The sequence below is a fragment of the Anser anser genome (genome assembly GCF_964211835.1).
Source record: "Anser anser genome assembly, chromosome: 21".
In the NCBI taxonomy this organism is placed as follows: Eukaryota; Metazoa; Chordata; class Aves; order Anseriformes; family Anatidae; genus Anser; species Anser anser.
Genome location: NC_139742.1, coordinates 6683606 through 6697959, shown reverse-complemented (window position 1 = coordinate 6697959; position 14354 = coordinate 6683606). Strand labels below are relative to the sequence as shown.

General features: G+C 37.6%; 1 protein-coding gene across 11 annotated transcripts in view; it reads right to left on the bottom strand.

Moving 5' to 3' along the window:
* SPTAN1 (spectrin alpha, non-erythrocytic 1) overlaps nt 1–14354 on the bottom strand; it is a 51065-nt gene that overhangs the window by 9202 nt on the left and 27509 nt on the right. For 6 of the 11 annotated variants that reach the window (XM_083807902.1, XM_083807904.1, XM_083807906.1 and 3 more), the window contains 22 exons: nt 13050–13248; nt 11892–11996; nt 11637–11660; nt 11290–11325; nt 10042–10089; nt 9296–9387; nt 8756–8900; nt 8457–8638; nt 8178–8277; nt 7840–8037; nt 7569–7715; nt 6910–7013; nt 6602–6764; nt 4179–4310; nt 3689–3826; nt 3192–3296; nt 2773–2981; nt 1832–1952; nt 1556–1677; nt 889–1021; nt 524–622; nt 62–221 (listed from right to left, as the gene is read on the bottom strand). In XM_083807902.1, coding sequence (XP_083664028.1) covers nt 62–221; nt 524–622; nt 889–1021; nt 1556–1677; nt 1832–1952; nt 2773–2981; nt 3192–3296; nt 3689–3826; nt 4179–4310; nt 6602–6764; nt 6910–7013; nt 7569–7715; nt 7840–8037; nt 8178–8277; nt 8457–8638; nt 8756–8900; nt 9296–9387; nt 10042–10089; nt 11290–11325; nt 11637–11660; nt 11892–11996; nt 13050–13248 — 2762 coding nt within the window. Of the gene's footprint in view, nt 1–61; nt 222–523; nt 623–888; nt 1022–1555; nt 1678–1831; nt 1953–2772; nt 2982–3191; nt 3297–3688; nt 3827–4178; nt 4311–6093; nt 6109–6601; nt 6765–6909; nt 7014–7568; nt 7716–7839; nt 8038–8177; nt 8278–8456; nt 8639–8755; nt 8901–9295; nt 9388–10041; nt 10090–11289; nt 11326–11636; nt 11661–11891; nt 11997–13049; nt 13249–14354 lie in introns of all 11 variants that reach the window. The other 5 variants (XM_083807899.1, XM_083807903.1, XM_083807905.1 and 2 more) reach the window with 1 other exon arrangement.

The window sequence follows — 14354 nt, the reverse complement described above, 5'->3', positions numbered from 1 at the left end:
GAACTGAAGGAGCATTTCAGTTTCTTTGTGACAATGTACTGTGCTCCAACGCAGAACCTACCTATCCACGATTCCACTACATCTGCTTTCCAGTTGAACTGGAGGAAGGCAGAGTTCTCATCCAGTTTGGCTTTCCTCTGAGCTGCTGCTTTCTCCAGATCTGACACCTTTCCTTTGAGGCCCTTCATCTTGGCAGTAATGTTCTCCACATGGTGATTGTTCTACATGACAGGAGGGGAAAAAATAAATTAAATATGATCTTAAGGTCTTCCAAGGCATCCAGAAAGCTTGTAACAGAGCAAGGACTTCAATCAAAAGACTTTGTTCTCAATGTACAGCACTGCCTAAGAAACAGTGCTGTAAGAGGTTAACATCAATAGCTTATTCAGCTGCAAAAAATGAGTAAGAGCCCTTTTCAAAGAGTTGACAAATCAGTCTTAAGAGCAAAGTAAGTCTATTTTGACATGAAAATGTTCTGGGCAGCCTTTGAAGTTTTTTTTTTTTTACCAGTCTATTTTCTCACCTTTTTAATGAGATCCTCTCCGTTAGCACAAACATCATTCACTCTGTCTTTGTGGACAGTAAAATCAGTCTCAAATGCTTCATGCTTTTTCAGCAAGCCCTGCAAATATGACACACAACCACTTTTTAAAATATTTTCTCACTACTTATGAAAGAAAGTCATTTCTAAAGAAAACACCATAGTTGGAATGTTTTTCTAAAACAAATTCATGGTGTTTTTTAATTACTTTATTACAACGTAGGCCTTTAAAAATGAACCAACAAAGAAATCTCTGTTTTGGAAAGACAGTTAAAGTAAAGGTTCATTAAGCTCTCATCAATGATAATGCAATGAAGATAGGAAAGAGCTGACAAATTTCTCCATACCTGGATAGCTGCAAGTGTGTCCCCGTAATCCTCACTGGCTACCAGTGTCATTTTCTCATTGATCCATGCTTCTTCTTCCTCAACATTTGCTACAAACTGTTGGTATTCCAGAGACTCCTCTAGACGCTGCCCCCTGTATGGGTAAAGAAAGGTAAAATTAGCTGCAGTGTTGCTCTAGAGCAACTTACAGCAGCAGAAAACCTAGGAATGTACAGAGACAGAACCCTAGCATACAATCATTCATACTTGTCTTCTCCAGCAGCGGACTGTGATATCTGCAACTCTGTAAATTCACAAGGCCACAAAGCCTGCAGCCGTTAAAGGACTGCAATGAATCATTTTCTCCCAATAGCTTCCATTCAGAAAAACATCCTGGTAGTGGACTAAGGCCAATTAATTTCAAGCCTATGGTATTTAGGCAAGTGCAAGAAAGGCTAACCACAGCACACCTTAAGAAACAAAACAAAACAAACCTCACATTTCTGTTGAGAAACATTATCACTAAAACCCTTTTCAATAGTCTCAAAGAGCCCATCATCAGTGACGTATGCTATGACATGATTATTACTAATGACCCATACCTAAACACCTGAACTTCATTAAAATCTGGTCCTTACAAGCCCATGTAACTGTTTTAAGTTGCATGTTACAAAAACATCTCACACACCGAGCAGCTGCCAACTGCTTTAACTCTTTCCAGTGATCCACAAACTGGGCCAGCCTCTGCTGTATCTCCTCCTTTCCAATTGTGTTATCATCCGAAAGCTTCTTCCCAGTGTCTAGAACACCCTGCAAAGCAGAGAAACACCCGATCAATAGAACATCACTTGCTCTTCTATTATGCATTCTATTTGGATTCCTACAAACCAATTACTGCCTTTCATACTTGCTGCAAACAAGAAAGCCATTCCTTATAGGAAATCTGTCAAGGAGAGGCATTTACCTGGATAGCAGGCTCATGGGCAGCTAATTCTGCTTCTAAGCGCTTGTGTTTTTTCCTCAGGTTCTGCACACCAGTTAGGTCTCTGCCGTAGTCCTCTGAGCTAACTAACAATTTCTTCTCTCTAGGTTCAAGAGAGAAGCAAGAAATACAAAATTTTAAAATTACTTACATAGGTCAAGTCTCACAAAAGAAAAAAATCATTGCAAATAAGGAAATGCTCTTCATAGCATAAATATCTTGGATGCAAGAAATTGCGTACAAGTTATCAGCAAACAGCAGCTGGCTCCTGGCAGCACATCAAGGGGAACGTGTAGGGAAAACAAAGGAAAGGGAGAGGGTCTATCATTTCTCTATGAAGGACAGAGTTTCTCTGTACTGTTTTCTTTCTAAGAAGATAATTACTTTTTGTAAAGTTTACCCGCTGTCGTCCAATTATTATTGTTTTGTTTTTTTTACAAGCATAACAAAAAAGTGCTCTAAACCGAATGATTTCTATCAAGCTCACTTCTTCCCCTCCTCTAAGAATAGTAACACCAATATGGAAACAACATTTCATTAATTACTACATCTGGCTGGAACAAAAAAAGTACTTCAGACTGAAAAAGTGAGGTTTAAATTTCTTCTAGGTGCTTTTCCAAAAAGAATCAAATTTCAGTTATCTGGTCTAGGGCTAATTAGCGTTACTTTTTCTAGTACAGAGCTTTCCTTCTTGGGGTTTGACCAAAGAAAACTGTAGATAAGAAGCCACACCCAAATCGGTGTTGAAGCTGTTTTGAATACAGTGTTCCTTGACTGGGAGGCAAGTATGTGTCTTCTTGTAGAGACACATACTTGTGGAAAAGGCAAGTTATAAAACCATGCTACAGACTATGAATGCTGTTAGCAAGCTGGCAGTAAGCACGTGCCCTCATGCCAGAGCCTAGAACGTCCAAAATACACACTTGATCCAGGACTCCTCATCGTCCATATCACGGAAAAACTGATGCAAACGGTGGGACTCATTCAGCTTTGCACGGCGGGCAGCTGCCATACTCTTGATCCTCTGAAAGCGTCCATTAATAGTCTCACGTTTATCCTTCACTTGGGATGTATCAAAAGCACTGCTGGTCATCAAACTGTCAGCCTGACTGTTCAGGTCCTTCAGACGATCCTGGAAACATGGGTGAAAAGGTGTGTGAATAACCTTATCTCATTATTTCTATACCAACAAAACCACAGAAATCTGACTGCTCTGCAGAGCCAGAGTTTTTAAGAAAACATGTTTCGACAAGTATATGACTGCAGCATGTATCGAAGTGGTATCTGCACAATTTGCTGATTACTATGAGTTATGTTCCAAAACAAAAAGTGAAAGCGATACCTCATGAGCAGATATATCAGCTTCCAGTAACTGGTGCTTCTTCAGAAGGTTGTTAACTGATGCCAAGTCCTTCCCGTAGTCTTCAGATGCCAACAAAGCCTCCACCTGGGGGTGGGAAAAAAAAAAAAAAAAAGAGGATGAAGAATGAGTTGTGCGTTGTATTTTCACAAACCCCTTGTAATTATAATGTCTTTAAAATTATGCAAATTAATTATCTCCTTAACTTTCTACAGTGTGGATAAACCTTTGCCTCATCACCTGCTTAATTCTTAGGAGATTCTATGCAAATAGGCTTATTCTCACTTTATTGTTTATAAATAATATAAAAAACATCCACAAGATTTTTAATCTTTTCAGAATCTTGTAATAACGGTTTTTACTAAATAAATCTAGACTTGCTCAAAGGTATACAGTGCTCTAGGAAAATGAAAATCAGCAAAGGGAATAAAAAACTAGAAAAAAACAAGTCTTGCAAGTAAATAATCCCAATCAATTACCTCTGAAAGCCAGAAATCAAAGTCCTTGATTCCAGTATTGAAATTCTGCTGTTTATTAGCTTCTTTCAGTTTCTGACTCTTCTCTGCTGACTTCTGTACCAGGAACTGCCATTGGTCAGCCAGGGCAGCTAGCCGTGCCTGTTATAAAACGGAGAAGACAAATGCTACAAATGAAAAACACAAGTTCTGATAAATACAACACCACAATAAGGTACAAGTTTGGCTGCTGATTCCAGGTACACAAACTGTACAGTAACTATTTCATGTTTCCTAGCTATAATTCAGTTCAACGTTTACATCCTGATCATAGGATCAGAAAACTTTTCTCACTCTTAAGAACAAAGCAAAATGACTACCCTGATTCCTACTGCATAGCTGAAATAGAAAAACTGCTATAAAACAAGATTTTTTTAAGGGGTATTTCCCTCCCCATTGTCCAAACATTCCAAACCCAAAACTAAATAAATCTTCTAAGACTTGTTTTATCTACCTTCACAGCATCCTCGCTGCCAGCACACGCTCCTCTTTCAATCAGCGAGTTCCCCATATCGATGACGCCGCGGATCCGATCTGCATTGGCATGGAGCTCAGCTTCAAAGGCTTGGTGCTTCTGGTGTTTGCTCTAAACATGACAAAAACGAAACTATTAGAAACTGGACAACGGGCTCCTAAATTGTTCTCATGGGCTGAGGGGAGAGCGCAAGAGTTGTCTACATAGAGAGGTTTGTGTATAGTCTGATCTAAAGAAGTTCTCTCTCTCTCAGTAAGCATACTGACTATTCACTCAGATAGTAACTCTCATGAGTCTGGGTAGCTATCAAGCTTTGACCTAGCAAAACTGTCAATGAGTTGATATATACAACTCAGGCAACGTCTTCGGCATTTTACAGATGCCCATGTAACATTCCTTGCATTAACCTTAGAGGTTACTCAAATAATGCTTTCTCGTGTACAATGCTATCACCTCCGAAAAGTACACATACTCTAAGCATAAGCACAGTAGCTTTCTATTCCTACAGAAGCTTCACAAATTTCTATTTCCCTTTGTAATCTATAGGTAGCTAAAAGAAACCACTGCTAAAACCTATCTGCTTTTTGCACAGTTCTGATATTACTCAGTCATACTTGACATTATATATTATAATCCTGAATTAATATCAAAAACTCTATAAAATAACTTTGAACGATTTATTAAAAAAATTCTCTGAGTTGAGAACGCCATGAGAACAACAGGAGCCTAGGTGTAGGAGGAAGTATGCAGATCTCTCATATCTACACGATCCATCCACCCACCAGGAAGATAAGAATAGCACAAAAATGACAAGACAGAATTTACAGGTATTAACTGGAAATGCTAGTAACATTGGACATGGGTATGCAATGCCCTGAGAGAATGGAATGAAAGGAAATGTTAGATTTGAAATAAAAGATGGAAAATACTATAGCGCTGCCATGAGAAATTCTGCATGAACTGCTTTATTTTGGAAACTACTAATCCTGAATGCTGAGATTATAAAAGCATATCCTTCAAAGCAGTATTTGCCAACACATAAAACTCAATTTAAAAGCTGCCAATTGCTTATCTCCATATAATTACCATGACAACAAATCCAAGACAAGCCTTTCTCTTTTAATATAAAATTCTTATTTTTTCAACTAAGAAAAAAAAATGAATGTACTACAGCCTAAAGCAACAAACACAATGTTTGTCTCCTTCCTTGCTCTAGTTACCTTCCCCCTCTTGGTTGTCTTCTTTCATGTAACCTCATTTTACTCCACTCTTTGGATTCTAACAAGTCCTGTCAGCTTTCTACGTGGCACGTATCCTTTTCCCAAGGGTTCCTTCTATGTTATTCTCTTCTACTACTCTTGTAAGACATCTAGGTCTACCAGCTTTATTGGTATCTCCATCTTCAGCATTTGATTCTAAAAGCTCAAGCTAACAGAGCTGACATCACATGTCATGGGTTATATCACCACCACTCTAAATTCAGAAAGGAGGTTGACATACCTCATAGCCAAATTTCCAAAAAAGGATAGAAACCCATTTTTCTATGAGCTAACTCCTACCCATCCACACACACAAAAAAAACCAACCAAACCTAAAAAAAAAAACCAAAACCCAAACCAACCCTATACCACTTATGCATTACAAATGAAACAGATCATGCAGAACACCTGCAAAACAAATACATAAATGATGCTGAATAGGCATTAACAGAAAAGCCACATCCATAACATGAAGATCAATAGCTGTACCTGCATGAAGGTCAATAACTAATAGAAAACAAAGAGATTGCATGAACTGATGGATGGAGCAACAGACTGCAACCAGACCTTGTGCTCACACATAAGCTATACAAAGAAAACAAATTCACATACCAGGGCTAGTCCAAACTACTTACCAGCAGTTTGGAAAGCTATAAAACAGATTGAGAGAAGAAGTAGTTCAGTGCATTCATACTACTTCATAAGCCACTATTTAAACACAGGAGGTAATTCTAATTAATTATTCTCTAATACTGAAAATTGAGTAAGACTTATATTTTAGAATATGAGATCTCATATGGAGATGAGACCCAGGAACTTAGTTTCATTATTTTATTATCTAGATACCAGGAGAAAAACAGAACAGCTACTCAGGAGTATCTTCAGAAAGCGTGCTGCTGCAGATACCACATATCTTATTAATTATACGCATCAATAATTACCAAGTGAGTTCTATTTTGGGTCTCCTTTCATGCATAATGCAATTTCTATTTTCTCCTTGTTAAAGGAAGACCATGTCCAACATGGTGTGTTATTCTCTCTCTAACTGAACAAGTACTCCTCTGAACGCGTTCTTTCAAAACAGAGTATGCTTTGTGAAGGTAAATATTTCATTTTGATTTCTAAGCTGAGAAACGTATTCACCTGGATATTTGTGGGATCCTTATATGACTCATCACTTGCAGTTTGGAGCTTTTCACTGATCCAAGCTTCTATTTCATCGACATCACGACTGAACTGCTGGAGAGTCTGAGATTCTCCTAGCTTAGATCTCTTCTCAATCATTTGAGCTTTCAGACGAAGCCACCTGTATGCAATTAAATACATGTGTGGAATGAAAAACCAGGACGGCACAAAGCAGCACATTTTACAGTTGCAAAATGTTGCCAAATACCATTCTTTTTCACAGACAGTATCTGCATGCAATCTCACAAGGCTTTCAGTGTACTGACCTGTCCAGAACCTCATTGCGTCTGTTAGCAATGACTCCTTTCGCATAATGATCAGCAGAGATCAGCTGGTCAGCAAAAGACTGCAAGACGGCAATTTTCTCTTCCTATTCAAAAGAGAAGCCATAAATTAGGACAACTGTGGTACTTCAAACTAAGTCAAGTGATGACCAGGGTCTGGAATGGAAAAAGAGCCTTTGGTGGTGGTGGGGTCTTTTGTTTGTTTTTCTTCTTGTTTCTCTTCTCTAAAGGAAGACTATCTTCCACAAGACTGGAAAGTTCGACTTCAGAACAACTCTCACCTATGGCATTTAGGAAAAAAGGTATCTTTTGGACTTGGCAGAATGATCTCAGTAAAAGTTGGAAGTTTTTTTTTTTTCTACAAGAAATTGAAAATATACTTTTTTCTCCTGTAAAAATAAACAATTTTCAAGGCAGTAAGAGATTTACACAAACACCTGCCACATTTCCCATACCATGTTGGTGGACAGTGAAATACCTCCCTGTCTGCATTAGCCACTTCTGAACTGTTGGTGCAGATCCCAAACAGCTCAATACTTCGAACCAACATTTAGAAACAATACACAGTAGTAATTTCTTTTGTTAATAACCTGCCTAAAAAAGCTAATCTATTCCGCCCTCACTTCAGCTACCCTCCTCACCTGGACATTGATTGCCTTATCAAAATCTTCGTGTTTCTTGATGAGTGCCTCCACGCTGTCTAAGGAGTCTCCTTTATCTTCTGTATTTAGGAAAGCCTCTCGGGCAGCCATCCAATTTTCAGCTTGTTCACAGTCCCGATGAAACAGCTACACAGAGAAAAAAACTCCAGAGCATAAGAAAGACAGTCCACGAGCACTACTCGTCACCATGAATGAATAAACTTTTATGAAAAGAGGACTTATTTTTCTTTTTAGAAATGCAGCAGAGTACCTGTAGTTCTAGACACTGGTCTAGCATCATTCTGCGCTGGACCCAGGCCTTCTCCAGGTCTGTCCGTTCTTGTTCTAGAATATCCAGTTTCTCCTTGATCTCTGGACTGGCATAGTGACCACGTGCCAGAAGTTGTTGTCCAAACTGTTCAAATGCCTGGAAAGTGCCAGCTCTTGCATCTATTTCAGTGCGGTGTTCCTGCATGGTACAGAAATGTGTTAACAAATAAATAGAGGACAGAGTTGTAATTGATTTATTTTTGGAACTGTAAGTGGAGAGTGTAAGAAAAACAAACATCTGTTGATGCTTATGATATACACTCACAATCTTTCACATACCTGGTGCCTTTCCAATAAAGCTTCAGCTCCAGTCACATCCTTTGCAAGCTCATCTGAGGAGACCAGTCCCCGGATTCCATTGATCCAAGACATAAGGTCCCTGCAAACACAGATTAATAAATAATTTTTCCCTTCCTCCACTAAAATAAGCCAGAACAGGAAAAACAGTCCTTTTTCAAACCCTCCCCAGAAATATTCCTGTGGAACATTGAGCCATATATACTTCAGCGGTAATACAGCAGACAGACAAACTGGGGAGGAGGGAGATAGACTCTTCACCTGAAATCACTGAGGAAACGCTGCAGGTCATGAGAATCTCCAAGCTTCTCTTTGCGCTGGTCAGCACGTTTTCCCAGACTATTCCAAGCCTGATTCAACTCAGTGCATTTTTCTTGGAGATCTTCAGCAGATTCTGGATGTGACTGGATCAGACGCTGGGCAGTTTCACCAAGAGAGTTCACCTAGAATTAAAGAAAAGAAAATAAACATAAAGAAAACAAAAATAATCTTTTATACAGTTCAATCATCTCTGCTAGATAAAAAGAAGCCTTTTGTTTTTGTCCCCCTCTCAACCTCACCTTGTCTCCAAGAGCTGCTAAGTCTCTCTCGAAGCCTTCGTGTTTGCGCTGCAGAGCCTGCACGCTAGCCAAGTCATGTCCATAATTGTCTGTATTTAATGCTTGATTCTTCTCCTCTATCCATTCTTTTGTTTCATCAGCATCTCTGATTTGAGCAAAAGGAAGGCAGAAAGAGAATTAAAATGGAGGCCACACTAGGATCTCTGTTACCCACCGGCTTGCTGATTTCTAGAGAAGCTCAGGTAGTTGATGATTCTGTTAAACTGCAAGATGACACAAGTGAACTATGGCAAAATAGGACAGCAGTTGAGATCTCCCAAACCCTCAGTTGTTCCATGCTCCCATGTTAACATGCTTTTCATTTTCTTTCTAGGAAGTATACAAAAAAAATTTTGTTGTTTTACTGGTGGCCCAACTTCCACTAAATAAATTGGGGGCTGAAATATGACTTGTTTGGAATAGGTCCCACTACGTTTTAGAACTCTTATAAATAAATTATTTAAACTGAATTAAGATCAAATATGGATACAAACACCCCACCTGTGGAATCTCTGGACTTCATGAGCACTGCCCAACAGCTGGCTTCGCTCCTCTGCTAACTGCTGCAGAGACCTCCAACGTTCATTCAGTTCCTGAAAAAAAGCAAAACTCAAGCTCCACACTGATACTGCAGAATCACAGGTTTTTTATAGCATTTCTGCTTAAAGAAACTCTTGTGTTGGGCTCATTGAAACTTTATGGTGTCAAACAGAAAATTCATCCAGTAACATGTTGTTCACTATGCTTATAGCCCCCTTTTTCATTTTGCTGACACCTGCAAACATGCCAACTACCCCTTCTTCACATCCATCTTCATATTTTTTTTTCAGGGGTTTACTGAGAACACAGACAGCAATGCTGGAAGATTTCCTAAAATGGTTATGCTTATGTTATGTAGAGTATATAAGCAAATTTCACTAGTCAGTAATAAATGAAAAGTCAAGACTATACTTTCAGTGCAGGTGAAGGTTACTGTATTCTACTTAATTTCAGAAAAATGCACAAATTCAATTAGCCTGGTTCAAAAAAAAAAAAATCAGGGTTTCTCCTGACATAGAAAAAAAATTAATTTCATGTATATAATAAAATATTGATGTAACCTGAGAAGTAATTGCTGTATGTTAATAATTCACTCAACAAGTTAATTCAAGAAGACTTATAAAGGGTAATGAAAGACAAAGACTACGGAAAGGTAGGTGGAAAAGTTCTCAGCTTTCAAGTAAACTCAGAAAAAGTTGTGTTATTACCTTGATCGAGTTAAATGTTGCCACTGTGTGTACCATCATACGTGCAGACTGCATGAAAAGGCAGAAATTAAAAAAAAGTAGCATTAAAGTCTACTTTAACCAATCAGAGCCAAAATCAGATTGAAAAAAAACTTAAAAATCCACAATGACTTGGCTTAGGTGAAAACCACAGACTTTGTAAAATATAACTTCACAAAATCCACGAAGAAAGAAATACCATAGATTTTAAAGGTTTCAGTGAAAACTGTTGAATTCTTTAAATTTTTATATAATTCTTTAGAACACTGTTTTGGATACAGTGTTGTTTATGAAACACCAACAAGAAGCAAGTAAATTACAAAAGCAACTAAAAATTATATTAAGAATAATTACTTGCAGTACCTAAGGTATTATAGATCAGGGTAAGAACAGTTAGAGGTGTACATGTGAATGCTATCTTACTTACGTAATTTGAAAAAACAACTATCTTAATAAGGACAGAGAAAACTTAATGCAACATTCAAAAGGTGAATAAAAACAAATGAAACAAAACAAAAAATTGTTTCCTCAGTCACAGGGACAGAAAACAGTAAGTGCCTGAATGGTTTAACTATTGGCAGAATCAGCTTTGCAGTTAATTCAAATAATTTCAGAACACAAGATGACAATCAAAACAGATTAAAGCCAATTAGAAAAATTATGACCAATTTCCTTCGATATGCAATCTTCTTTTCTAACAATGATAAATTACTTGCAAAAAAGTATGGTGTAAACTTTGGTGTAAAAACTTGGATCAGTCTTACAGTACAAGCTCAAAAATGGAGTTTCCTTAAAAAAATAACTGCCAGCAAATTCTCTGTTAGGAATCCACTATTTCAGTTATTTTTATAATAGTGCCTGAAAAATGGAGAATTGACTGTGACTTTTAAAATGCAGAGCAGAACCTATATGGCATCTTTCTATATTGATAGGGAATTTGTATGCAAGTATATGAAAGTGAATTCCTGCTTACTGCTCTGCAAGTTTTTTGCTGAAGGAAACAAGCAAAATTAAATGGGAATTCAGTAAACCTAAATCAATACCAATTCAAAACATTTGTTCAGACTATGACATCACCAAAATCACTTTGGCAAGTCTTAAAGAAAAAAAAAAGGGGGGGGGGGCATATGAGAAAGTGCATGGTCTATTAAAAAAAAAAAGAAAGAAAGATGATGTGCTGTAGTTTTTGATCTACTTTCCCATTGCTTGCTATTAAATGACGACACCTACCTTCCAAGGAGAGGCTGTCTTAGAATCAGTTTCATCCTGTTTGAAAGAAGTGAAGAAACAGCTTTAAATAGGAATGATATCAGAACGTGTTTAAAAACTCAGATATCTCCATGTTCAAGCCTTAACAGCATAAATCAATTTTTGCAGCTAAGTATTTTTGTCATTTTGGGTTATTGATTTGTGGAGTAGAACACTCAGTAAATAAATACATGGAAGATGAGATCATCTTTTTACATCCATTCAAAATCATTATGGAGTTCCTTCATGGAAATGGATTACAGTCATGGCTGAACTTCTACTTGTACATCCCAAACTATTAAAATTGAAACGCAGAAATTAACACTTACCCTGGGCATCATCCCATAGACTTCCTGCAAAGGAAAAACGACAAAGCGTCTTGTTATTTTATAACAACTTGGTGTTATCTAACAAAAAGGAAGTTTTGACTGTTTGTAAGCAAGGGAAGATAGCAAGAGATACGCTTTGAGGTAGTGTATCTTACAGGTATCTTATAGTGACACACAAAATAGAATAGACAAACGAAAGGAAGGAAATCTTTTGCTTCTCAAGAACATCAGAGTAAGTCAGAAAAAAAAGTGGACCTGTTGCTCTACTGCTTGCACTTCCTCTGCCATCAGTCCTTCTGACTCCAGGTCATTTGCAACCTTGTTTATGTCCTTCAGACGCGACTCATTAGCTTTTAGATCCTGCACAGAACAGTAAAATTCAGAGCATTAACATTCACACAAGCAAAACATGTGAATTAAGTTTGCACACCAGGGGTGCCACGAAGTAGACAGTTTGTAAGCAGCAGGAATTTAGCACACTTGACCTTTCCAGTTACCAGTGAATATAGAATGCACGAGAGACTGTGCCAAGAAATCCCAGCTGTCAGCATCAAGTGTCAATGAATTAAATAAAGGCACTATCAGAGTTTTCCTTCCATGAAGTTAATTAACGATCAGCCATGGAATACCCTTTTAACACTGTATGCCTGACAGTTTACCAACATGGAGATCCAAAGCTATCATCCATACTACTGGATAAGTAAGCTAAAAAGCAGATTTTAAAAGTACTTTTACTGAGACACTTAAAGTTCCAGCCACAAAGGCTGACAGAAACCTTTCTATAAAGTAGAAAGGGAATCCAGTTAAAAAAGAAACACTGGAGAACTTGCATTTAAATTTTAATAAAAGACACATTTTAATATCAACCAGTAGCTTAAAAAAAAACAAAATACCACAAATCCAGTAACTGCTATTATCTTCACACCTCCACTATTAGGCCGGCTCAAATTGTTAGCCAATTTTCAAGCTGTAAACATGGTAACATCCACAGAATTATCAAGTCTCTGGCTTTGCCACTGTATAAAATAGTCAGGCATCTTTGCATTTCAGTGTCCAGTATCTCACCAAAGTGGACAGAACAAAAATACATGCACAAACAATTCTTTCACATCTCATGCAAAGTAAAGAAAAAATAAGAAGTGTTGCAAATACTGAGAGAAAAATAAATAAATAAATCCAAAAGCCTATCAGCATTTGGAAGCAGAGAATTATTTTAACATATCTTGTCAAACACTCTACAGCTGAAAACTAAAACGCACATTTCAACAAAAAAAGGAATAGAAATAGCTTAACTGAAAGTCATGCTTTGCACAAAATGAAATTGTTTCAGAGCTTGTTAGGTTCTATATTTTAGCTCTAAATTATCAATGACCTATGACCCAGAAGCACACGTTATGCAGCATTATAACATACCTTCTGAAAATCATCAAATTTCTTCTGCAGCACCTCGACCTGCTCCAAATCAGCACCCACTTCCTCATTTGTGAGTGCAGCTTCTTTCTCATTGATCCACTGCTGAAGCTCATTAGCCTCACGGAAAAGCATAAATTTTTTGCAGCTTTTTTCTAGCATGCCTTTACGTTTTTCTCCCAGCTCAAGAAGAGAATGATACCTGGAACAAGGAGAAAAGGAAGGCAGGAGACGTCAGATTGAACTGAGCAGCGTCAGAGCAATTAAACAGGTGCTGGTATCACCAAAAATATGGGAAGTCCCTGCAGTCTACACGTTGCTGTTCTACAGAATGATCTAGTTACTCACGACTAGGCAAACGTAAACTGTACGCGTTTCTCCACTATATGGATAAGGACACCAAAACGAGACCTCCCACATGCAACACTTTAGTGGGCAAAGGCAAACCCCAAATCCCAGCTCGGGTCAAAGTAGGCTCCTTAAGCTACAGCAGCAGTGCAGTGCAGGAATGACTGCACGGGATACACAAAGAAAAGAGCTTACTTTCTGAGACATATTTTCCTATAGTATATCAATTTTGCCATCAGATTGTTAAAATCCACTAGCCTGACAGCTATTGGACACAAAATGTCTTACCTAGGCACTATTCAGTGCAAAATCCACTGAATGTTTAAAGGAGTTTATGTTTAATGTTTAATTTAATAATGTTTAAATGTTATTTCTTTGATAACACAACCATATTAAACTGGGAAAACACATCAATTTTGTATTTACAAGTGCTACTTTTTTATCTGTGGAATTCCCAACAACATCAGTGAAATTACTCCTCATTTAGGTTAGAAAAAGCGTAAAGTAAAACCTCTAAAACCTCTAAAGTATTTGAATTGCTTTGAATGAGCAAATAAACCTTAAAATACAACTACAAAAACATACCAGCATCACTGTACTTAAAAGAGCAAGCAAATTGATGTCTCCAATTTGATTCCTGGTAACCAACTAGACAGAGATGACCCTATAAGACCTTTCCCAAGCTATTATTGAGAAATGTGAACAGAAGGTTACAGTCGTTATTGATCTGAATTATAAATCTCTTTAGCAATGCAAAATGCCTGTTTTTAAAGAACCTTGCACTCAGAAAAGTCATTAACACCGCTTTTTATTGTTACCTTATTTTTACCTTATTTAAGTGTTCCAGAAGATGATTTACTCCAGCTGCCTCTGTGGGCTTTTGCATATTCTGAATCAGATTATAAATTGGTCTACTACAGTAATCAACAGCAGAACTGATTCTCATTACTAAGCCATGAA